Source organism: Carettochelys insculpta, chromosome 15 (genome assembly GCF_033958435.1).
Source record: "Carettochelys insculpta isolate YL-2023 chromosome 15, ASM3395843v1, whole genome shotgun sequence".
Taxonomy (NCBI): Eukaryota; Metazoa; Chordata; order Testudines; family Carettochelyidae; genus Carettochelys; species Carettochelys insculpta.
The window spans coordinates 38954029-38976272 of record NC_134151.1 but is presented as its reverse complement, the minus strand read 5'-3'; the positions used below and the strand labels follow the sequence as shown (position 1 = coordinate 38976272).

At 61.3% G+C, this 22244-nt stretch overlaps 1 protein-coding gene across 1 annotated transcript; it reads right to left on the bottom strand.

Annotated features, from left to right (window-relative positions):
• Positions 1-263: 263 nt before the first annotated feature.
• Positions 264-17141, bottom strand: LOC142021069 (glutamate dehydrogenase 1, mitochondrial-like). The gene is made up of 12 exons (XM_075009496.1): positions 16803-17141; positions 14204-14284; positions 13238-13293; positions 12614-12677; positions 11847-11941; positions 10561-10740; positions 4637-4774; positions 4419-4556; positions 3517-3597; positions 1918-2133; positions 1562-1624; positions 264-943 (listed from the first exon to the last, which is right to left on the bottom strand). The coding sequence occupies exons 1-12, from the start codon at positions 17041-17043 to the stop codon at positions 827-829; spliced, it is 1470 nt and encodes a 489-aa protein (XP_074865597.1). The 5' UTR covers positions 17044-17141; the 3' UTR covers positions 264-826.
• Positions 17142-22244: the final 5103 nt, after the last annotated feature.

Genomic DNA, 22244 nt, shown 5'->3' with positions numbered 1-22244 from the left:
CGGTGAATCGGGCTGCACTGCCGAGCGGGGTCACACCCGTTCCTCGGCAGCAGTGCTCTGCCCGCAGGGCGACGGCATGTGGGGGCCATTGCCCTGCTACTGCGGAGCCGGGCCTGCGAGCCCCCAAAGAGCGAGGCCGCTTCCAGCCGCTCCTTCTCCTCTGCCAGCGGCAAAACGCCCCCAGCGCCCCCGGGCTGCATGGAACAGCCCTACTCCAACCCGCGCGCAGGCAGGGACGCAAGCCAGGGCTCGTTGCCAAAGTACCAACCCTTCCAACAAAAAAACAGGTAACTGCCGCGGGTGTCGCCTACTCCAACCCACGCGCGGCCGGCGAGACAGGCCCTGCCCCTGCTGCGCCCACCCTGGGTCAGTGCCGGGGGCAGCCCCGAGCTCCCCTTCTGCCTGCACCAGCAGGAGCCTTGTGCTCACACCATGCACCCCGCGGAGCAGGCAGCCACGGACAGGCCCTGGGGGAAGCTGGGCCAGTTCTGGAGGCAGCTCATCCAGGCTTGCCAAAGGGGCGAGACGGTGGTGCTGCCAGGTAGGAGGCAGAGCCGGTACGGCCCTGCAAACCCCAAGCGCCCTCCGCACAGCTGCACCCAAAGCCCTGGGACTCGGGAGGCTTGGGGGGACCCAGGAGAGCGGGGTACGCTGCCAGTGGAGGGTATGGGAGGGACGGCGCACGGCTGCGGGTGGCCCCCGGAACAAGGTGACGTACAACACAACACTTGAAGCAGCTCCTCTCTGGCCTGGTGGAAGCCGCAGGGACAAACATGCCCCCCCACACCCAGGCGCTGCTGCCCCCTTAGCCTGGGGGCGGCGCACATCAGTACGCGAACCCAGCTTCGTTGTACACCCGGAACACCTTCTCGATGGCGCACAGGTAGGCGGCCGTCCTCTGGTCCAGGCCCAGGCCATAGCGGGCGGCCATGGTCATGATTTGCTAGAAAACAAGGCAGCGAGTGGTAGGTGCGCGGGCCGAGAACCCCGGCGGGAGGGGCGGAGCCCAGCGGCCCACCAGGGGAAGCGGCAGCTGGGACACGGGGCAGCTCCAGGCCAGAGAGCCAGATACTCCAGGTGCAAGAGCAAACGAAGGATCTGCGCCCTGCACAGAGCACCGTCATCCCCAGCGAGCCAGCCCCAGCCCTGCACCCCATTCCACCTTCCTGCCCTCAGCCACGGCCGTGCAGGGCTCAGCCCCAGGGCCCGGCTGCCCCAGCTCCCCAGCCTGGCCCAGCCCCGAGAACACTAGGGTGAGGGCAGACCAGTGTCGGGGTCGGGGGGGCCCTGGCTCCAGCAGGGCCTTGTCCAGCACCCCAGGCTGCGTGAGAGCAGCCCTGGGACACAGCTGGGAGCTCCCCGGCCTGCCCACAGGCCGTAACGAGGCCAGCTGTTCTCCAGCTGCCGCGCAGGCTGGGACTCACGCAGGGCCCTGCTGGAAGTGGCCAGGCAGGCGGAGGGGCACTGGCCCATGGACATGCTCTGAGGGAGGGCCCAGAGTGCCAGCCCGGAGCATTCAGGGGGGACCCGGTAGCACAACCTGGAGGCCGGAGGCACGTACCTGGGCCGAGCGGTCCATGGTGTAGGCCAGACCCGACTGCACGATGTCCTTCTCAGAGGCCCCCTGCGAGGGAGAACCAAATCAACCCCTCCGCCGGCCGAAGGGCCTCTCCGCCCTCTGGGTCCCAGCCTCATGCCGAGTCCCCCGGGAGCCAAAGGGCGCCAGTGAGCCGAGCCCAGCCCAGCCCAGCCCCGGAGTGCAGGCGCCCTCTCCACCCGAGGCGCCTGCTACAGCTGGGGCACCAAGCCAGGCAGCCGTGCGAGCCGGCCTGCCCTGGCCTGGCCTTTGCCGTGGGGCCCAGCGGGGGCAGGAAGCTTCCGCGCAGCCGAAGGCCCTTTCCCCAGCCCTGCACTTACTGCCACCCGGGCCTGGAACTCCGGGGAGGGGACAATGGGGATGTCCCCGCGGGCCCTGCCCAGGCTGCGCTCCAGGCTGTGCTGCACCGACAGCAGCAGGTGGTAGTTGGAGTCCCGCTCGTACTTGAAGGTGAGGCGGCCGTAGCTGACGTGGTTCAGGTTCTTCAGCCACTCGAAGAAGGAGACGGTGACGCCGCCGGCGTTCACGAACAGGTCCTGCCGGGAGGCCGTGGGGCACAGGCTGAGCGCTCAGCTCCCCCGCCAGGGCAGGGAACCATGTGCAGGCAGCACCCCGCTGCAGTCCCCTTCCCACTGCGGAGGGTGCCAGCTCCTGCCAGTCGCTGCACCGCTCGCGCCTGCTCCCTCGCTCGCTGCCACCGGGGCGCCTGGCATGCAAACCCAGCCGGGGGCCTGGGGCCTCTGCCTCCTCCACTGGGAGCCAGGCAGGGCGGGGCAGCTGGGGTGCAGGGGGGGCCAGGCAGGGCAGCTGGGGTGCGGGGGCACCAGCCAAGGTGCATGCGGGGAGGGGCAGCCAGGGCTCATTCCTGGCCAGCTTTGGCTCTGCTCCAGAGGGACTCAGCCCCCAGCACTGCCATCGCCAGAGCGCCGCTGCACTGGCTGAAGCAGGTGAAGGGCAGGCTCCTGTCGGCCACTCCCAGGGCAGAGACAAGGGCCCTGTTCCCAGAGAGCTGGACGTGGGGGACAGGGGGTCAGTGCCCCCAGGCATGCCGAACACGGAGACGCCACGGGCCGGGGGAGGCAGGAGGTCGCGCGCCCCAGGGCAGGTCTGGGACAAACCCAGCAAGCCCCAAAAAGGGCCAGAGATCGGGCGGGAAAATGGTGCCCAAGGCAGAGTAAACGTGGCACCTCCCTGGCACGCAGCTGGGTGCAAGGGAGCACCGCAGACACCCAGGCGGATGCTCATCTGGGGGCACCACTATCGACAGCCCCCAGCCACTGGCACTGCCCCTGTGAGTCAGACCTGAGCGTGGCCCGGCCTGTGACACGGAGAGGGCACTGGGGGCAGCGGGGCAGAGCCAGCCAGCGCCAGCCCTGGAGCCCCGCACGGACGCACGCGTGGCTCCGCATCCCCAGCTGTGGAGGGGGGGCGGGGCAGGGCAGGCAGCAGAAGCAGGGACCCAGGGCGGGGGCTCTGCAGGTCAGTGCTCACCAGGTGGGGAGCTGGGGGGGGGCTGCCGCTCGGCCCCTCCCGCAGGCGGAGTTAGGGCTCAGCTTCTTGTGTCCCCTCCCTGCCGGCAGCACGGGGCTGGGCCTGGCAGGCTGGGGGAGGGCCCTGCATGGCTACCTGCCCCACTCGCCGCAGACACGCGGGGCTCTGCAAAGCTCCCGCATCCAGGCGTGACGCCATGGTGCAGGCCACTCTCCTGGGCGCACCACGCCCTGCCTCCCACCGAGCCCACGTCCCTGAGATGGCTCCCAGCAGCTCCAGCCACGCCGGGGACATCTGCTCTGCCACGCCCTGCTGAGGCCTCAGGGCTGCGCACGGAGCACCCTGCCCAGGGGAGCCCAGCAGAGCTCCCCTGCGGCTAAGCTGCCCCCGCGCGGGCCAACCGGCAGGACAAGGGGTGTCGGCCGTACCGGGATGACCAGGATCTCTCTCTGCAGGAAGATCTCGTGGGCTGCCGGCGTCGTGGGGCCGTTGGCCGCTTCGACGATAATCTGGGAGGCACAAATGCGAGAGAGGCGGCCTGGGGCTGCTGGCGCAACAGCAGACTGGCTACAGCCAGCTTGCTCCTTGCGGAAAGGCTGCTCCGAGCAGCCCCGGGCCAGGCAGGCAGGCAGGCGCTGCAGGGCCACTCGGTCCGGTCCGGTCCAGACCCGAGGGCAGAGCGCCGTGTGCACTGGGCTTTCCCACGGAGCTGGGGCCCATGGCGATCAGAGCTTCCAGCGCCTGCTCCACCCCCAGCCGCTCGGCTGCGACTGCAGTGCAGGAGGGCCGGCGGGGGCTGTCCCGCCCAAGGGCTGCACGTGGCCAGCAGGCTCCTGCGTTCGTTTTGGTGCCAAGGGGAGGGGACAGACCTCCATGTGCAGGGCGCACACAGCTCCGCCCTGAGATTCCCGGCCCCTCTCCCGCCCTCTGGAAGGGCCCTGGTGTCTGCCGAAGGGCCGGTGTGCTCAGAGGGACCCAGGGAGCTGCTCTAGCAATGCCCCTGCCCTCCAGCAGCCCAGTGAGGTGCCACATTGGCCCCCGGCGCATGCCTGGTACCCACTCTGAACATGGCAACCGGAGCCTGGAGCCTGCCGCAACAGCGCCTCGCCCCCTCTGCCTCCAGCAGCGCAGGGGCACTCCCCAGGGATGCCTGTCCCTGTCCCTGTCCCTGTCCCCTCTGCACCACTGCAGCCAGGCAGAGCTGGCTCGGTGCGCAAGGCGCTGCTGCAGGCTGACAGCAAATCTAAGCCGGGTCACCTGCACGCAAGCGCTGAATTCGGCCCCCGCTGCCCTCAGGGGACGGGGCAGGGCCACGCTCCGCACTCCTCACCTTGGCTTTGACCCGATGTGCGTTCTCCTTGGTCAGCTGCTTCTCCATGGCAGCTGGGATGAGGATGTCACAAGGCACTTCCAGGACGCTGCCCTCGTACGGCTCTGCTCTGGGGAAGCCGACGATGGTGCCGTGCTCCTGGAGGGAAAGGACAGGTCAGCAGCGGCCGGCCAGCCGTGGGGCAGCGCAGTGCCGAGGGGGGCCTGGGCTGCACACACCTGCCTGTAGTCCCCGAGCTCCTTGGGATCGATGCCGCTGGGGTTGTAGATCGCACCGTCTGCCTCCCCGACACACACACAGCAGGCGCCGTAGCGGTGCAGGTATCTCATGGCGTGCAGGCCCACCTTGCCGAAGCCCTGCAAGAGACAGGACAGCTGCTGCACGCCCACGGGAATCCCTCTTCTCGCCCAGCCCCTGCGCGGGGCTCAGAGCTGGGGACCCAGCACAGCATCGTCGCTCGCCTGGAAACCCCGGCTGGCCACTCGCGGCAGGGCACTGTGGAAGGCGGCGCTGAGAGCCACGCACAAGACTTGGCCTTTGCAGTGTGATGAAGCTCAGGGGTGCGCGAGCTCTGCACCCCGTCTGCAGTCAGGGGCGACTCACTCAGCAGGTCGGGCAGAAGGTTTATTAGCTGACAGGGACACAGAGGTGTCAGTCCAGCAGCCACCAACAGCCAGTCCAATCCATCTGGGGCACGAGGCCCCGACGGGGTCCTCACGCCAGGGCCTTGGCCCTCCTCCGTCTCTCTCCCCCGGCCCAGGCTAACTGCCATCCAGCTCCCAGTTCCCATCCACACCGCCAAGCGCACTGCGAGCTCACACTACCAGGAAGCACTGACGCTGCCTAACGAAGCTCTGGCAAGCTGCAGGAAGCACAGGGCACCAGGCAACGCCGGCCAGCTGACCGGGGGATAAAATCCCCACGCCCCCATTCGTCACAGCAGGGCCACCGTCCGCTCAGCACGGCCCTGCGCGGCAAGAGGCCCAGCCAGGCAGCAGCCTCAGGCTCGTGCTCACTTCCACGCCGCGGGAACCGGCCGGAGCAGGCAGCTGTGGCGTTCAGTGGAACAGAAAGGGGACCCAGAGGGAACACCAGGCCGACTCCTGCAATGGGCCGTCCCATGGCTGATCGGGACAGGCTGGACATCAGCTCAACGGCAGACAGACCTTCCGTCCCCCTGTGCGGGTTCAATGAACCCCAGAGAAAGCCGGGGGTCTACCCTGAGGCAGGTGCCTTCGCCCCACCTGGACCCTAGCTCATTGCAGGTGAGGGAAAACCAACTTCCACGGACTGCCGGTGACCCCCAAGCGGCCGCGGGCCCGTCTCGGCTTCGCTAGCCCAGGCAGTGGCTAGATTATTAGGCCACGTTCACAGCGCCTCTGGAGACGGCTCCGCACAGCTCAACCAACACAGCCATCACGGCCCTAGTGGCTACACCCTGTGGCCCCAGCACAGACCCTGGCAGGTCCAAGCAGACTCCTCCTGGGCTGCAGGAGCCCCTGGGAAGGTGCTCTGCTGGCAGTGGGTGGCCGGGGAGGGAAACCAAAGCCCAGCCCAGCCCGCCCAGACGGCTGCTCACCCTGCACCAACCTCCCTCACGCGGCTTCAGTGAGAACAGCAATTCCTTTAGCACAGCAGAGCACGGGGTACGTGTCTAGTGACCAACATCCAGCTCACCGCCCACCAGCCCCCTTTCCCCGCTGGCTGGGCCCCGCCCCGGTGGCAGCGGGAGTAAGAGAAATTCCACCAGCGCTGGGCAGAACAGGGTGTGCCTGTCGCACGCTTACAGACGCACCCCTGCCCCTAACGCACGCGGCCACATCACCGGAGAGACCACAGAGCGGCCCACGCGGCCTGGCTGGCGGGTGGAACCCCAGGTGGCACTGGGGGGCGTGCGTGCGTCCGCCCCATGCCAGCTGTCGGACTGCCCTTGTCCCAAGGCCAGGCCAGGAGACCCAGCTGAAAACAACCGAAGAACAACAGGCTCCACCTTCTGTGCAGCCGACAACCGACGCTGTCTGTCCAGATCTGCCCCCGCCCAGCCCAGCCCAGCCCAGCCCAGCCACGCCTGAGCGCGAAAGGCAGCGCTGCTGGGCCGCCCCTTCCTCGGCCGCTGATTAACACGACCAACAACGACCTGCATTGTGGTACCGGCACCCGAGGCCCTGGCCTAGAGCGGAGCGTCTACAGTGAACGAACACGAACAGGACTTCCTCGTGCCCAGCAGCGCTGCAGCAGGAGCATCAGTGACTGCAGGACCAATCTGCAGCACTGCGATGCAGTCTCTGCCGTGAGAACGGCCTGGGGATCAGCAGGTTCCACCAGCCCGTGCGCCGGGCGTGCCTGGCACAGCGGTGCCCAGAGACAGCCAGGTGACGTCTACGCTGGAAACACCAGTGGGATAGCTGCCACCTCCGGCTCCAGGGAGCCGGTGCAAACGCTTCCAAGAGATGGCGCTGGCAGCGGAAATTCATCAATCGGCTGCACACGCCACATCCCAGAGCAACGCGGGACGTCTGGCTCACTGCCACGGTCGGCAACCCTCTGAACGCCCCTGCCCCCCACTGTTATCCCCTCGCCTTCCCTCCCACCACCGCTTCACCCTGGACAGGCCCTTGCTGGGGTCTGAACTGCCTGTGCTGCAAGCTGCATGTCCCAGAGTTCAGGGTCCCCAAGCCCTGCAGCCACCCGCAGCCAGGAGCGACTCACGCAGCAGGTGGGAGAGAAGGTTTATGAGGTGACAGGTGCAGCCTGGTACAGACCTGTCAAACTTATACCTCCAGATTAGTGGAACTGCTGTGGGCACCCGCATGGCCCCACAATATGCTAATATATTTACGGCCGACCTGGAACAACGATTCCTCAGCTCTCGTCCCCTATTACCCCTCCTCTACTTACCATACATCCATGACATCTTTATCATTTGGACCCACGGTACAGAGACTCTAGAAGAATTCCACAGAGACTTTAACAATCTGCACCCGACCATCAACTTACACCTTGACTACTCCATGTGAGAGAGACATTTCATGGACACTACAGTACTAATCAAGGATGGCCCGATCAGCACCACACCGTACCGGAAACCCACTGATCACTACACTTACCTACACGCTTCTGGCTTCCATCTGCACACACAACTAGATCCTTTGTTTACAGTCAAGCCCTTAGGTGCAATCGCATTTGCTCTGATCCTACTGATGGAGACCGAAAACTACAAGATCTTTACCAAATATTCATAAACCTGAATTACCCACCAGAGAAATAAAAAAAAAAAAAACAAATCGACAGGGCCAGACGAATACCCAGAGACCAGCTACTCCAAGATCGGCCCAACAAAGCCAAGAACAGATCACCACTGGTCATCACCTACAGCCCCCAACTCAACCCACTGCAACGTATCATTAAAGACCTACAACCTATCCTTAATCAGGATGCCACACGCCAGAAGGCCCTGGGTGACAGGCCTGTTCTCTCCTACAGACAGGCAACCTCCCAACCTTATGAGGATTCTCACCACCAACCACAGGCTGTACCACAATAATACCAATCCAGGAACTTTTCCTTGCAACAAAGCCCGCTGCCAGCTTTGTCCACATATCTATTCTGGCGATGCCATCACTGGACCTAACCAGGTTATTCACAGAATCACGGGCACATTCTCATGTTCCTCAACTAGCATCATATATGCCATCATGTGCCAACAATGCCCAGATGCTATGTATATAGGACAAGCAGTCAACACACTTCGACAAAGAATGAATGGACACAAAACAGACATCAAAATCTCTTAAGTCGCCAGCCTGTCAGCCAGCAATTTGATGGAGTGGGCCATTGTGTTAATGAGCTGAAAGTCTGCGTTTTACTGAAAAGGAACTTTAAGAATCAGCTGCAAAGAGAAAGTGCCGAACACTCTTTTATATTCAACTTCAACACATGAACACACGGGTTGAACCAGGACGCCAATTACCCAGGCCATTATATGGACTCTTTTACGTGCTTTGTTTTATCTGACTCTTGACTTCCCCCCCTCCTACCGCCCCTCTTCTCTTCTCATTTGCCCACCTTGATTACAATTTTTCTGATTTGTCAACCTTGATTACTATTTTTGGTTCTCTGTGCCTTAAATATTGAGTCTGTTCTGCTCTGGCTCTGGTCTGAAGAAGTGGGTCTGTCCCACCAAAGCTCACCACCTAATAAATTATTCTGGTGGTCTTTAAAGTGCTACTGGACTGCTGGTTTGTTTGATAGTACACAGACTAACACGGCTATCTCTGTTACTGCCACCTTAAGTTACAGCCAGCGGGGGATCATCCCCAGCACACACACATGAGCCCCATACTACATCACATCACCTGTGACACTAGCCAGGGACCATTCCCAGACCTGAGGGCAGGCTCTGTGAAGCCTGAAAGCTTGTCTCGTTCCCCAGCCCAAGCTGGTCCTTGGCCAGGCACAAGGAGCCTTTCAAAAGGTCCACGCCTCTGTAAGTAGAGTCAGAAGGACCCCACAGCCATGGGGCACAGACATCACGGGACCACAGCCAACCTCCCACAGGGTCTAGAGAAGCTATTTTCCCAGGCTTTGGCTGAGCAGACTCGGCTCCCAGGCCACAGGCTCCCTCACCACCCTGGGAAGCTTTTCATCAGAGGACTCAGTGCAGAGGGCCCAGGGGTGCGAGTGATGCTGCCAGAGGTCGTCCCCCGGGTCCTCACGGGATGAGCTGTAAGGGCTGCACTGCCCTCCGGCCAGCAGGTAAGTGCTGGGAGCTGCAGCAGGCCGGAAAGGCGGGCTGGCTGTGCAGGCAGCGTCTGGGGGAACATCCACCGAGCGGAGCAGCGGCAGCACGGAAGAGGGCGGAGCTATCAGAGACACACAAGAGGGCCTGGGCCCCGGATTACACGCGGCCCTGCAAACTACCTCATTCCATGGAAAGCTCCCCTGGCCACAGAGCCTCGGCGGCGTTTTTAAATGGTGTTTGTAGCCCTCACGCCGGCAGGGGCAGCCCGGAAAGGTGAGTCGAGCGTCTCTAATGCAGTCCAAGCACCCGGGCAGCCTGCCAAGTCCTCACCACTGCACTCAGTTCAGACTGGGCCCCAGGGACCTCCCAGCCCCTGAACGCAAAACCTCTGCCACGCACCCGCAGCCACCCAGGCACCTGAGACGTTGTTCACCATCTCCCTGCCCTGGCACTGCAGATCTGCCCAGAAGGGGGAGCGTGGTTAGAGCACGTGCTCTCTGCACTCCCCACAAATCCAGGCATGGGGCGAGAGGCCAGAGCTAGGCCAGGGAGCTGAGCTGCTGCAGGTAGCAAGCCCCAAGCTAGCAACGAGTTAGCACAAGTGACTGCTTCCCCGGCTCGTAAAGGCAGACTGAGCTGCTGGGCTGGGCTGGGCTGCCAGGACACCACTTCAGGAGCTGAGCCTAGCTGAGCACAGCAAAACCTATCTGCAAACGAAGCACTGCTGAAAATGGTCAGGGCGAACAGCACATCCACGAGCCATCGCAGCGTCTTTGAGAGCGGCTGGGCTGGGGAACGAGGGGGCATTAAAATACACAGGAAGCCCTCCGAGATTTACAGAAGAGCTGTCAATAAGAGTTGTTATTATTATAGTGAAGTTACCATTGCTGTGGAACTTAGGGGTCCCTGCCACACAATCTGGTCCCATACCTGGAGCCCAGCTGATTTCTGCAGGTGCCCGACGTGTGAACCTAGGAGGGGCCAGCGCAGGGACTGAACTCTGAACTTCTGGCCTCAGCAAATGACCACCGTGCAACCAGCACCTTTGGTTTGCAGGCTCTGAAACAGGTCGCAAGCTGCATCCAGACAGTCCTCGGCAACGGCAGAGGAGAGGGCGGCTAAGACAGGAGGCGGCACTGAGCCATGAGTCCCAGAGCAGCAGCAACTCAGCTGTCGAGGCCAACTGCCTTCCCATCTGGAGACAGGCTGTGTTCTCGGCAGCTGGCGGGAGGCCTGGGAGACACTCCAAGCCCCAGTGCTGTGGCCGAGTCCGACAGACCAGGAGAACGACACGTCAGCCTGTCTGCTGACAAGGGAGGAGGTGCAATGCAGCAGGTTTCGGAGAGATGGGGACAGCGAAGCCCACAGGAGAACAAAGCCCCAGCTCTACCCAGTGCTCACCTGCAGCACAAAGGTCTTGCCAGGGAAGCCAGGGCTCAGACCAATGAGGTTCATGTACATAGGGTTGTTGACATAGTTCTCTATCCCATGCAGCAGCCCACGGCCTGGGGCAGATTCTCTCCCATGGATTCCTCCCTGACTGATAGGCTTCCCGGTGACACAGGCATGGGCGTTGATGTCCTACAAGTGCAAAGAGAAGAGCAAAGATCAGGTCTCAGCCTGGTCCAGAAGAACAAGACCCCGGAGTGTTAAGACTTACCTTGCCCCCCACGTGCCCAGTCTAGTCAAAGACAAAGCAGCTTTATTGGGAGGACAGGGGCAGAATTCCAAATGATCTGGACAAAGTGGAGAAATGGTCAGAGGTAAACAGGGTGAAGTTTAGTAAAGACAAATGCAAAGTGCTCCACTTGGGAAGGAACAATCAGCTTCACACGTACAGAATGGGGACAGACTGTCTAGGAAGGAGTATGCCAGAAAGGGATCTAGGGGTTATGGTGGACCACAAGCTACATATGAGACTACAGTGTGATGCTGTTTCAAGAAAACCAAACATGACTCTGGGATGCATTAACAGGTGTGTTGTGAACCAGACACGAGAAGTCATTCTCCTGCTCTGCTCTGCGCTGGTTAGGCCTCAGCTGGAGTATTGTGTCCAGTTCTGGGCACCGCAGTTCAGGAAGGATGTGGAGAAATTGGAGAGGGTCCAGAAAAGAGCGACAAGAATGATCAAAGGTCTAGAGAACGTGACCTACGAAGAAAGGCTGAAAGAATCGGGCTTGTTTAGTTTGGAAAAGAGAAGATTGAGTGGGGACATGATAGCGGTTTTCAGATATCTAAAAGGGCATCATAAGGAGGAAGGAGAAAACTTGTTCTTCTTGGCCTCTGAGGATAGAACAAGAGGCAACGGGCTTAAACTGCAGCAAGGGAGGTTTAGGTTGGACATTAGGAAAAAGTTCCTAACTGTCAGGGTGGTCAAACAGTGGAATAAATTGCATGGGGAGGTTGTGGAATCTCCATCACTGGAGATATTTAAGAACAGGTTAGACAGATGTCTGTCAGGGATGGTCTAGACAGTACTTGGTCCTACCATTGGGGCAGGGGGCTGGACTCGATGGCTTCTCAAAGTCCCTTCCAGTCCTAGTGTTCTAGGATTCTGTGCCATTTCAGCAGCAAGTCCAGCTGGCCTGCACCACTCTGACACGTGAGGCCACCCAGCAGGCCAGAGCAACGGACCCTGACCTGAAAAGAAGCCGTCTCTCTCCCTGCGCCTGACAAGCCAACGCTACCTTGTAGCCCAGCGTGCGGGAATAGGTGTCGGCAATCCAGGACATCTCCCTTTCCCCCGTGTTTACATCAGGAGCAGCAACGTCCGTTCCAGGCCCTGCCAGGGACAGAGAGCTATGAGCCCTGGTTCCCTCTCAGGTCGGTCCCCTTGTTCGCACAAATGACACCGCCAGACTTCCGAAGGGGCCTGAGAGTACAGGGCCATTCAGCCCAACCCACCGATGCTAACGAGGATCTGCCTGCAACACAGCATTTCCTATCCAGGCTGGGCGCTCGGCTTCACGGCCCACCTCTTCCCAACCACCACCCTCCAGGGCGAGCACAAGAGGCCGTGCTTTGTGACAGCTCCCCCAGGCCCCTCTCACACGCCAAGGAGAAGGAACTCCAAAGGCTTAGCCCAGAGGTCTAGGCCGGGGAAATCCCGATGGGATGCAAAGGTCACAAATCTGCGCTCTGCTACGGTTGCTCTTCGTTCTGCCAGAGCACCCACGAGCCTCAGCCATGGGCCAGAACCCCAGTGCCAGGTGCGGTGCAGCCCAGCCCTGAAAGAGAGGCTCTCCTCCGGCAGGGTTTGCAGGGTAAGTATTAGCCAAGAGGCAACACGTGGATGCAGACAGGCAAGGGAGCCACGTGGCAACGTGGGTCTACGTGCCAGGCAGTGGGTCTGCACACCTAGCCCCTTGGCTCGCCGCGGGTTCCTTTGCCTGCCTGCGAAGAGGTCACTTTCCATTCAGCCCGGGAGAAAAATGCGGGAAGGAGCCACCCTCACCTATAAATCCCTTCTTGGCCATCTCGATGGTAAACTGCCTGGTTATTTTCTCCAGCTCGCCTTCCTGTAAAAGAACATCAAACCCCAGCCATCACGGGGGCCCGGAAAGAAATGCAAACCCCCGGCACGGCGGCTAGCTGACGCCATAGGCGGCTCCAGAGCAGCGTCTTCCGATGCCCACAAAGCTTCAAACGCGGCCAAGGCGTTGCAGGAGCTCTGCAAGCGGTGCTGTACCACACCAGGGCGCCTCGCTGGGCTGAAGCGGGCGACGAACGCGGGCCTGATCCCCTCTGCTTCTGGCTCCAGGAAAGCCCCACCCTCCAGCACCACTCTCCTTCACACCCGGCCCCCAGGCACCTGCCTGGTGAAGCCCCAGCCCCAGCCCCAGCCCCAGCCGGGTGCATTCTCCCACCTCTCTGGCGGAACACGCTGAACCAACTCAAAGCTCACAGGTCCCCTCATCCCCAGAGCTGCTCTTCGCTGCCACCGGAGAGAGCAGCTGACCACCAGTGCCTCGTCCTCGCTCGCCAGAGCACGGCATCGGGCTGCGCGCACCCAGGAACGGCTGCGGGATTCTGGTGCGCGTGGAGCACAAGCACCAGCAGGCAAACAAGGCCAACTCACCGAATACTTCTTCGGATCGATCTTCACGCCAGCCATGGCACCGCCGAAAGGAACGTCTGAAAGGAAACAGGCAGGCGAACCCCTGGGCTAGCCGCTCTTCCCACAAGAAGAGGGGCCGTGCCAGCGACTGGGCCAATCCCTAATGTCTGCTGGGGCTTCGATGCAAACGGGGAGCTAACCCAACGCCAAGTGCGCCTGAGAACTAGACGGTAGGCCAGACCCCCACGGCACGCTAGCCGAGCACGCCCTCCACAACTACAGCTCAACGCCCCAGGTCCCGAACGAGGCCGGGCAGCGAACCTGCACCCGCTCCAAACGTCACCAGCAGGAACTGAGTGCTGGAGACCCGGGAAGCGTTCCAGGAGTGGAAGCCCCATGCCAGGTACTCGTGGGGCACAACCACTGCGCCCCTTACTCTCCAGCCAGGCGGCCTTTCACAGCACTAGCCCAGGGACAAGCAGCCAGGCTCTCCAGGTACTGGGGTCACTCACCCGTCGGCATGCGGAGCTCCACACCCGGCTCAGCTGTTCCCTAAGCTACTCGTGTACTACAGACAGAGGCATCAGCCTGGCACCCCAGCCACTTCCCATGTGGCACCGCTCACGACTCCCCGGACAGCGCAGGCTCATTCACTAAGCCAGCAAAGGGGAGTGGGTGTGCACGCAGCCAGGCCAGCCCGTGTTAACCTACGGCGCGTCACGGCCCCCTTCCCGGCACGCCAGCCTTTGCACAGGTGTCCACGACAGGCCTGAACTCCCGACTGCACCACCTGAGGTCCTGGGGGCACCACCAGTGCAGAGCAACGTGCCTGTAAAGCCTTCCAGGAGCCCCATCACCACACAGCTGAGCACACCTTGGCTGACAACCGGGGACTCGGCAGCGCAGCACACTCTGCTGGGGAGTTAGCAGCCTGGCCCTCCACAAGCCACATGGCCCCCAGCAGAGTCCCAGCTCTCACTCACTCACCCACCACGGCGCATTTGTACGTCATTAAGGCTGCCAGGGCCTTTACATCATCGATGCACATTGACTCGCTGAATCGAACCCCTGGGGAAAAGCAGGGAGATAACTGTCAGCGAGTGGGGGGGTCCCCAAGCCCTGCCCCCCACCCCCCGGCAGACGTGACTCTCAGCAGGGGGAACGGGGGGGTCGTTCGGCGACAGGGACCCAGCGTGGAACAGACTCGCCAGCACAGGAACCAGAAGTCACCAGTAGGATCCACCTTGGGGAGAGAAGCCAGAGGGGTCCCTGAGCTGGGTCCTGGTCCCCTTCCTCCCTCTCCAGCCAGCCCAGCCCAGCCCAGCCCCACTCCACAGCCCAGTTCCAATTCCAACCTGCCAGCCCCTCCTCCGCCCCGTCCTGTTCCCTGGGGCAGAAAGGGGGCACCAGGTTGCCTGGGTTACAGGAGCCGGGAGGGCCATTGCCTACGCGCGAGAAGTCGTCACACGGATGCTCCCCTCACCGCTGGCCCAGGGAAACTGAGGCACCCACCTGGGGCTATGGCAGAGCAGCGGGAACCACACGCAGCCGAACCAGGGGCATTAGATCCCCCCAGCCCTCCGTCCCAACAACAAAGGAAGTGACACAGAGGACACTCACACGGGACCCACGCTGTCTGCAATGGCAGCAGCACCTCCTCAGGAGGGCAGGTCGGCCACCGCTTGGCCCCGCTTGTTCCTCTCGGCAGGGGTGTCATTCCGGGGGGGGGGGGGGAGCGGCGCAGCTAACAGCCCCGCTGGGCCCCACGGCAAGGTGCAAGGAGCCCCAGCTCCACGTCCCTGGGAGGCTGCGGGTGGAAAGGGCAGGGCCCAAGGCAACGAGCTCTCAGGCCCCCTCCCTGGTGGGCAGAGAGGCACAACACCGTGCCAGCCTGTCAACTGCACCACACAGCCGCTCCACGGGGCCAGGAGAACCCAGCGGCCCCTCTTGACCCCCACTGTCATGTGTGCGCGCGTGTTCCTCCCTTCCCTCTGGGGCTGTGGGTGGGCTCTGCCCTCCCCTGGGGGTGGATTTGGGGGGTCTGGGCAATCCCCTTCCCTTTGGGCGTGTGCACACTCCTGCTTCAAAGACACCTCCATTACAACTGCCGGGTGCGGTGCCACAACCGCCACCTGGGAACACACGCACGTGACCTTGGTGCACTAGACAAACCTCACCTCACTCACGAGTGAAAGCCCCAAATCTCACGCAGGCCGGCCCCATTTTATTGCCATGGCCCCCACAAGAGGGGGGGAGGGGCTGCGACAGCACCCAGCCTGCAAGAAACTTGTTACTTGCACCCCGGTTATGAATAAATACGAGGGGCGGGAAGGAAGTTCGAATCCTAGTGTTCCTCTGGGGAGCTGAGTGTGCAAACATCACCTGCACCACAGTCTCTGGCTCCAGCGTGAGAGAAGGTACAACCCTCGGCAATATTATAAAGTCAACGGGAGCCGAGAGTACTTGCAGCTGGAGGAGAAGGCTGGTGTAGGAGCTACACAGCTATAACACGGCTGGCTGCTTTGGGCAAGAATCCACTGTCTCTGCACAAAGGTGTTCTGGGAAAAAGGCCTTAGAGCAGAAACGTGCATTTGCTCCCGACAAGGAGCAGAGGAGACGCCGTGTTAGTCTGTAGCCACAAAACAAGGACAAGACCTGTGGCATCTTATAGACCAACAGATTTTCTGGAGCATAAGCTTTTGCGGGCAAAGAGCCACTTCCAATGCACCTGGCAAAGTGGGTCTTTGCCCACAAAAGCACATGCTCCAGAAAATCTGTTGGTCTTTAAGCTGCCACAGAACTTCTCCTTGTTTCTGCCATCCTGCTGAGGAACCAACAGCTGCTTGTAACAGCCTGGGCCCTACAGGGTAGTCTGACCCAGTCCGTTCTAAGTGAAAGGCTTCAGACAAGTGGGAAGTGCAACTAAATGGAAGAATGAACGCCCAACCATGCCCAAGAACGAACCCTGGGTGCTGTCATTCCCCTCATCATTAGAGAGTAGGAAAAAACGAGAACGTTTTAAGTGCAATTTAAGCGAAGTTTGTTGTGTGACAGCACATTTGTTTCTTTCTTGACAGCAGGGAAAGTTCCCAGTAGCTGGTCGGTCTTTAGCTCAGCTGCTCTTACAGTGAAACAGTCCTAAGTAACAGAGTAAAGAATAGCAGGGGGCAGGGGAGAGGTGAAGTATTTTTTCAATCAGTGGAACTGGAGCAGCAGCAGGCAGGGGGAGCTTCGGAGAAACAGCAGAGCCCAAGATGCATAAATAAAGTGCCCTCCATGCCTCACAGCCCTGGGGAGAGGGGACGCAGGTGCCAAGGCCCTGCAGTGGTGGGGTTCCGGGACCGCCCCCCCCAATGACACGCCGCCTCTCAGCTGCTCCGAGAAGGGAAGGGTTTCCACAGGCCAGCCACGCTCAGCTGCTCGGGTTCCACTTCGCAGCCGGGGGTGGCGCAGCGCTTCCCCACCGCCACGCGCTCGGCTGAACGGCTCTTCAGCCAGCGCACGGAGGGGGCAGGTGGGCCCCGTGCGGCTGCAGCCGCAGCCCTGGAGGGAGCGGCGGGAGGGCGGCTGCGCGGGGTCCCCTTACCGCCTTTGCAGGGCAGCATGTGCTGGCTGTGCTGGGCGCGCCAGCCCTCCACCACCTCCCAGTGGCCGCTGTCCCGCCGCACGGGGATGGACACCTCCAGCACGTGGCTGCAGCGCTGGATGGTCTCCAGGATGCCCTGCACCCACTGCCGCTTCTCCGCGGGGGGCCGCGCGCTGCGCAGCTGCTGCACCAGGTCGGCCTCGGCCACGCGCACCGCCCGCCCGCAGAACGCCTCCACCATGGGCAGGAGGCCGGGCGCGTCGGGGCCGGCCTCGGCCGCCACGTGCTTCCCCCGCCGCCGCACGAGGCCGCCGCCGCTTCCGCCTTCCGGAGCGTCACTTCCGGGACGGCCAGCCCCGCCCCCTGGCTGCCATAGTAACGCGGCCCTGCACCGCCCAGCCCCCGCCAGGAGCCTAAGCCCCGCCCGCCCGGCTGTCGTCACCGGCTGCCCGAGCCGCCGGCCGGCCCCGGCCACCAGCACCCTCTGCATGGCGGCGGCCCTGCCGGAAGCCCCTGCCCGGAGAGGCGCCAGCGGGCGGCGAGACGCGAGCCCCCGATTGGCTGAGGGTCCGGGGCGGGGCGTGACAAGATGGACGCTCCTGAATGGCTGAGGAGGAAGGAGTTGGGCGTCGTATCACTCTTCGGATTGGCTAAAAGCCCGACCAATGGCAGCATGGCGGGAAGTCGCGCCCGTTGGCGCAGGGGGGCGGGGCACTGAGTGAAGGGGCGTGGCCTGAGGGGACAGGCTGGTGGCGAAGTTCTAGCCACGCCCCCTTTCCTCTGTGCTGCGCGGGGCGGGGCGTTGCCTGCAGCCCGTGTGAGTGACAGCGCCAGGAGGCCGAGTGCCCCCCCCCAACAAGGCCCCCAACTTCCCAGTGCCCCCCACCAGTGCCCCACAACTGCTCAGTGCCCCCAACTTCCCAGTGCCCCCCAGCAGGGCCCCCAACCACTCAGTGCCCCCCAGCGCCCAGTGCCCCCCCAACAAAGCCCCCAACCACTCAGTGCCCCCAACTTCCCAGTGCCCCCCACCAGTGCCCCACAACTGCTCAGTACCCCCAACTTCCCAGTGCCCCCCAGCAGGGCCCCCAACCACTCAGTGCCCCCCACTGCCCAGTGCCCCCCAGCAGGGCCCCAACCACTCAGTGCTCCCCCAGTGCCCAGTGCCCCCCAGCAGGGCCCCCAACCAGTCCGTGCCCCCCACTGTCCAGGGCCCCCAACCGCCCAGTGCCCCCCACTGTCCAGTTCCCGCAACCGCCCAGTGCCCCCAACCACTCAGTGCCCCCCAACAGTGCCCCCCAACTGCCCAGCGCCCCCCCACCAGTGATCCCCAACTGCCCAGTGACCCCCAGCAGGGCCCCACCACCACCCAGGATTGCCCCAGAGGGCCCCCCAACCGCCCAGTGCCCCCCCAGCAGTCCCCTCCAACTGCCCAATGCCCCCCCGAGCAGGGCCCCCCACCAGCCAGCAGGCCCCTGGTGCTCCCCAAAGCAGGGGCAGGACCTGGGGCCGGTCCCAGGCACATTGTCTCTGCTCACTGCCACTAGGGCCGTCCTGGGACAAGCCCTTTGCTCTGGGGATGTGCCGTGGGCGTCTCCCACACTCTGCTCAGCCGCCTGTGGGCTCCCGGCTCCGGCTCAGCAGAGCACTGCCCTGCCCAGCCACCTGCTCCGTCCCGCCGGCCCGGCCACCGCGCTTCGCCGGCCGCCTGGGCCATGGCAGCTGGGGAGGAGTTAACCGCTCTCCCTTCTGGCCGGCAGTCGGACCGGTCTCAGCCTGGCCATGGGTCCAAGGGCTTCACAGCCCCAGGGGAGCTGGGCGAGGTGCTGCCACATTGTGTGCAGAGACAAAGCTGCTGAGGGGGTGGGGGCAAAGGGGGCAGCTGCCCCAGGCCTGGGGCTCCCAGCCACCACCACTGTCGCCGATGCAGCAGCCAAATCCCTGTGTGCCATGGCCCAGGCAGCCCTGCAGACTGGGCGCGGGAGACTACCCCACCGGTTCAGCCCCAGGCCCTGCTCCTTTCAGGAGGCCTGGAGCCGGGCCCGCCACCTTGCCAAGGGCCCAGTGAAGGCTCTCACCAGCCCTGCACACGGAGGAGCAGCTGGGGCAGTGTCCAGAGCGGTTACCCAAGCTCCTTTTCCTGCATTCACAGGCACCAGCTCAGTCACTCCCAAAATCAAGAGACCTGCCTCATTTATATGTAATATTTGCCTCTGGGAATTAGCTCTTCAGTAAACAACATGTTTTACAAAACAGACTTAATGAGGCATTTACCTGAGAGTTCTCAGCCCCCCACGGCAAAGTGCGGATTATAACACCCTGGGCACCAGGACGTTGGAGTTTTCGTTGGGAAATGCAAAAGTAATTACTGTACAAAGATATAATTGAATTGTTTCTCAAACAATGCCGCCGGGTGTATTGCTTACCTGTGCGTGCTGCCTTGTTCTCGTCGGGCTCTTTGCTGGCAGTGTGGAGCTGTGTTAGAAAACGCTGGTTGAGGAGAACTACCTGCGTCTTGGAAACAAATGTAAGAACCGAGCTCAATGCCGCCTCCTGCCCGTACAGTACAAATCTGTGTAGGTTTGTTTGTAACACATGCTGCCAAAAGCACCTCTTGCCCTTCCTAGCTCCCAGTGCCGTCTCTAGTCAACCTCCTCCCTGCAGGGTGAGCACACGGTCTTCCTAGACCAGAATGAAGCATCCTGCTCGAAGTGCAAAACTTGTCATCATCTCAACGGTGGAACTGGGCCGGTGAAAAAGAACATAAGAACGGCCATTAGTGGGCCAGACCAAAGGTCCATCCAGGCCAGCACCCTGTCGGCCAACAGTGGCCAGGGCCAGGTGCCCCAGAGGGGGTGGACCAGAAACAATGATCGAGTGACTTGTCTCCCACCATCCATCTCCAGCCTCTGACAAACAGAGGCCAGGGACACCGTTCCTACCCCCTGGCTAACAGCCTTTTATGGACCTAACCGCCATGAATTGATCTAGCTCTTCTTTCAACTCTCTTAGGCCGTGTCTACACAGGCACAAATCTTCGAAATAGCCATATTTCGAAGATTACTAATGAGGCGCTGAATTGAATGTTCAGCGCCTCATTAGCATTAGGATGCTTCTGGCTGCGGCACTTTGAAAGCGCCACTTTTGAAAGCATGCAGCTCAGCACGGCTACACGGGGGTCCTTTTCAAAAGGACCTGCACCTTTCGAAATCCCCTTATTCCGATCAGTGAGCACCTCATTCATAATCTTCAAAATGGCCAGTAGCGTGGCTGTTTTGAAGATATGTGCCTGTGTAGACACACCCTTACAGTTGTAGCCTTCACAGCCTCCTCCGGCAAGGAGTTCCACAGGTTAATGATGCGCCGAATGAGGAAGAACTTTCTTTTATTAGTTTTAAACTTGCTGCCCATTAATTTCATTTGGTGTCCTCTCGTTCTTCTATTATGGGAACAAGTAAGTAACTTTTCTTTATTCACCCTCTCCACACCGCCCATGATTTTATACACCTGTATCATCTCCCCCCTCAGTCTCCTCTTTCCTAAACTGAACAGTCCCAGCCTCTTTAACCGCTCCTCATTTGTGACCCAGTTCAAACCCCTAATCCTGTTAGTTGCCCTTTTCTGAACCTTTTCTAATGCCAAAATACCTCTCTTGAGGTGCTCTCGAGGCACTGTTCAAGATGTGGGCGTACCATAGTTTTATAAAGGGGCAGTAAAATGTTCTTTGTCTTATTTTCCCTCCCTTTTTAAATAATTCCTAACATCCTCTTTGCTTTTTTGACTGGTTCTATGACAATTAGGGCTTATTTAGTTTACACAAGAGAAGACTGAGGGGTGATTTAATAGCAGCCTTCAACTTCCTGAAGGGGAGCTCTAAAGAGGATGGTGAGAAACTGTTCTCAGTGGTGTCAGATGGCAGAACAAGGAGTGATGGGCTGAAGTTACAGAGCGGGAGGTGTAGGTTGGATATTAGGAAAAACTACTTCACCAGGCGGGTGGTGAAGCACTGGAATGCGTTGCCTAGAGAGGCGGTGGAATCTCCATCCCTAGAGGTTTTTAAGTCCTGGCTTGACAAGGTCCTGGCTGGGATGACTTCGTGGGGGTTAGCAACAAAAAGTCTCGTGGCACCTTCTAGACTAACAGATATTCTGGAGCATAAGCTTTCGTGGGCAAAGATCCGCTTCATCAGATGCATGAGTGGGGGGGTGGTTTCAGAGGGGTGTTTAAAGAGTGGGGTCCCAGTAGGGGGGAGCGCCAGAGCTGACAAGGTCTATTCAGCAAGGTGGAAATGGCCCAGTATCAACAGCACCGCTCAAAAGAGATAAAACCAGGTCAGCTCAGACAGGGGGACGTGAGCCTTTGTCACGCTGTCGTACCCCTCTGAACCCCCCACTCATGCATCCGATGAAGCAGGTCTTTGCCCATCTAAGCTTCTGCTCCAAAGTATCTGTTAGCCTAGAAGGTGCCGCAGGACTTGTTGTTCTCGAAGCTACAGACTAACTCGGCTCCCGCTCTGGTCCTTGTTAGCTGGGGCTGAGCCTCCCGAGGTCCCTGCCAGCCCTGGGAGTGTGTGGTTCTAGGAGTGATTGGCAGTGCCCTTTCTCTCCCCTTGCTGGGGCCCTGTAGCGTTCGGGGTGACGGCTTCCTGCTGTGCTCTGACCCGGCCCTGCTGCCGCACCCTGAGCTGGTCCCTGCACGCGTGCGGCTGATGGGGAACCCAGCCCCCCCCGCGGTAGCATTTCCCATCTCACGGGGGCACAGTTCTCATCTCTCTTTTGTGTGCTGTGTCCCCATGTCTCACCCAGCTGGGCACTTTCCCTCCCATCTGTTACTGCAGAGATTCCTTACAAGCTTCTTGTGAGAACCATTGCCAAAGCTTATTGCCAGTCGCTTCTCCTTTGGCCATGGCTTTGGTGCCCCCATTTCCCGCTCCGGAGGCTGGCACTGAGGTAAGTCTCGCTGGGCTGTGGGTCAGCGAATCATCCCTGCCGCCTTCTCCCACACTTGGTACCCGCCCAGCCCTCCAGCCCAGGAGTGGCTCTTACTGAGAGGTCTAATTAGCAATTCAGTCACTTCCTCAGACCTGCTCCAGCCACTGCTACTTCCTTGCTGTGCTCCACTGCACTCATTCCCCCTCAGTGCGGGCAGGGGGCCTCTGCTTTGCTGGTAGTTTGGCTGATGTACTTTTGAATTATTTGTGGGCAGAGCAGAGGAGAACAGGGTAGGGCAGGGCAGGGCAGAGGAGAACAGGGCAGGGCAGGGCAGAGGAGGGCAGAGTAGGGCAGGGCAGGGCAGGGCGGAGGAGAACAGGGCAGGGCAGAGCAGAGCAGGGTAGGGCAGGGCAGGGCAGAGGAGGGCAGGGCAGAGCAGAGGAGGGCAGGGCAGGGCGGAGGAGGGCAGGGCGGAGGAGGGCAGGGCAGGGCAGGGCGGAGGAGGGCAGGGCAG

Excerpts from the sequence above, each read along its gene's own strand:
- LOC142021069 (XM_075009496.1), bottom strand. The coding sequence starts at position 17,043 with ATGGTGGAGGCGTTCTGCGGGCGGGCGGTGCGCGTGGCCGAGGCCGAC. Across the intron at positions 10,741-11,846 it reads CCCGCACGCTGGGCTACAAG|GACATCAACGCCCATGCCTG; the intron begins GTAGCGTTGGCT and ends TTGCACTTGTAG. Across the intron at positions 944-1,561 it reads CCATGGACCGCTCGGCCCAG|CAAATCATGACCATGGCCGC; the intron begins GTACGTGCCTCC and ends CTTGTTTTCTAG.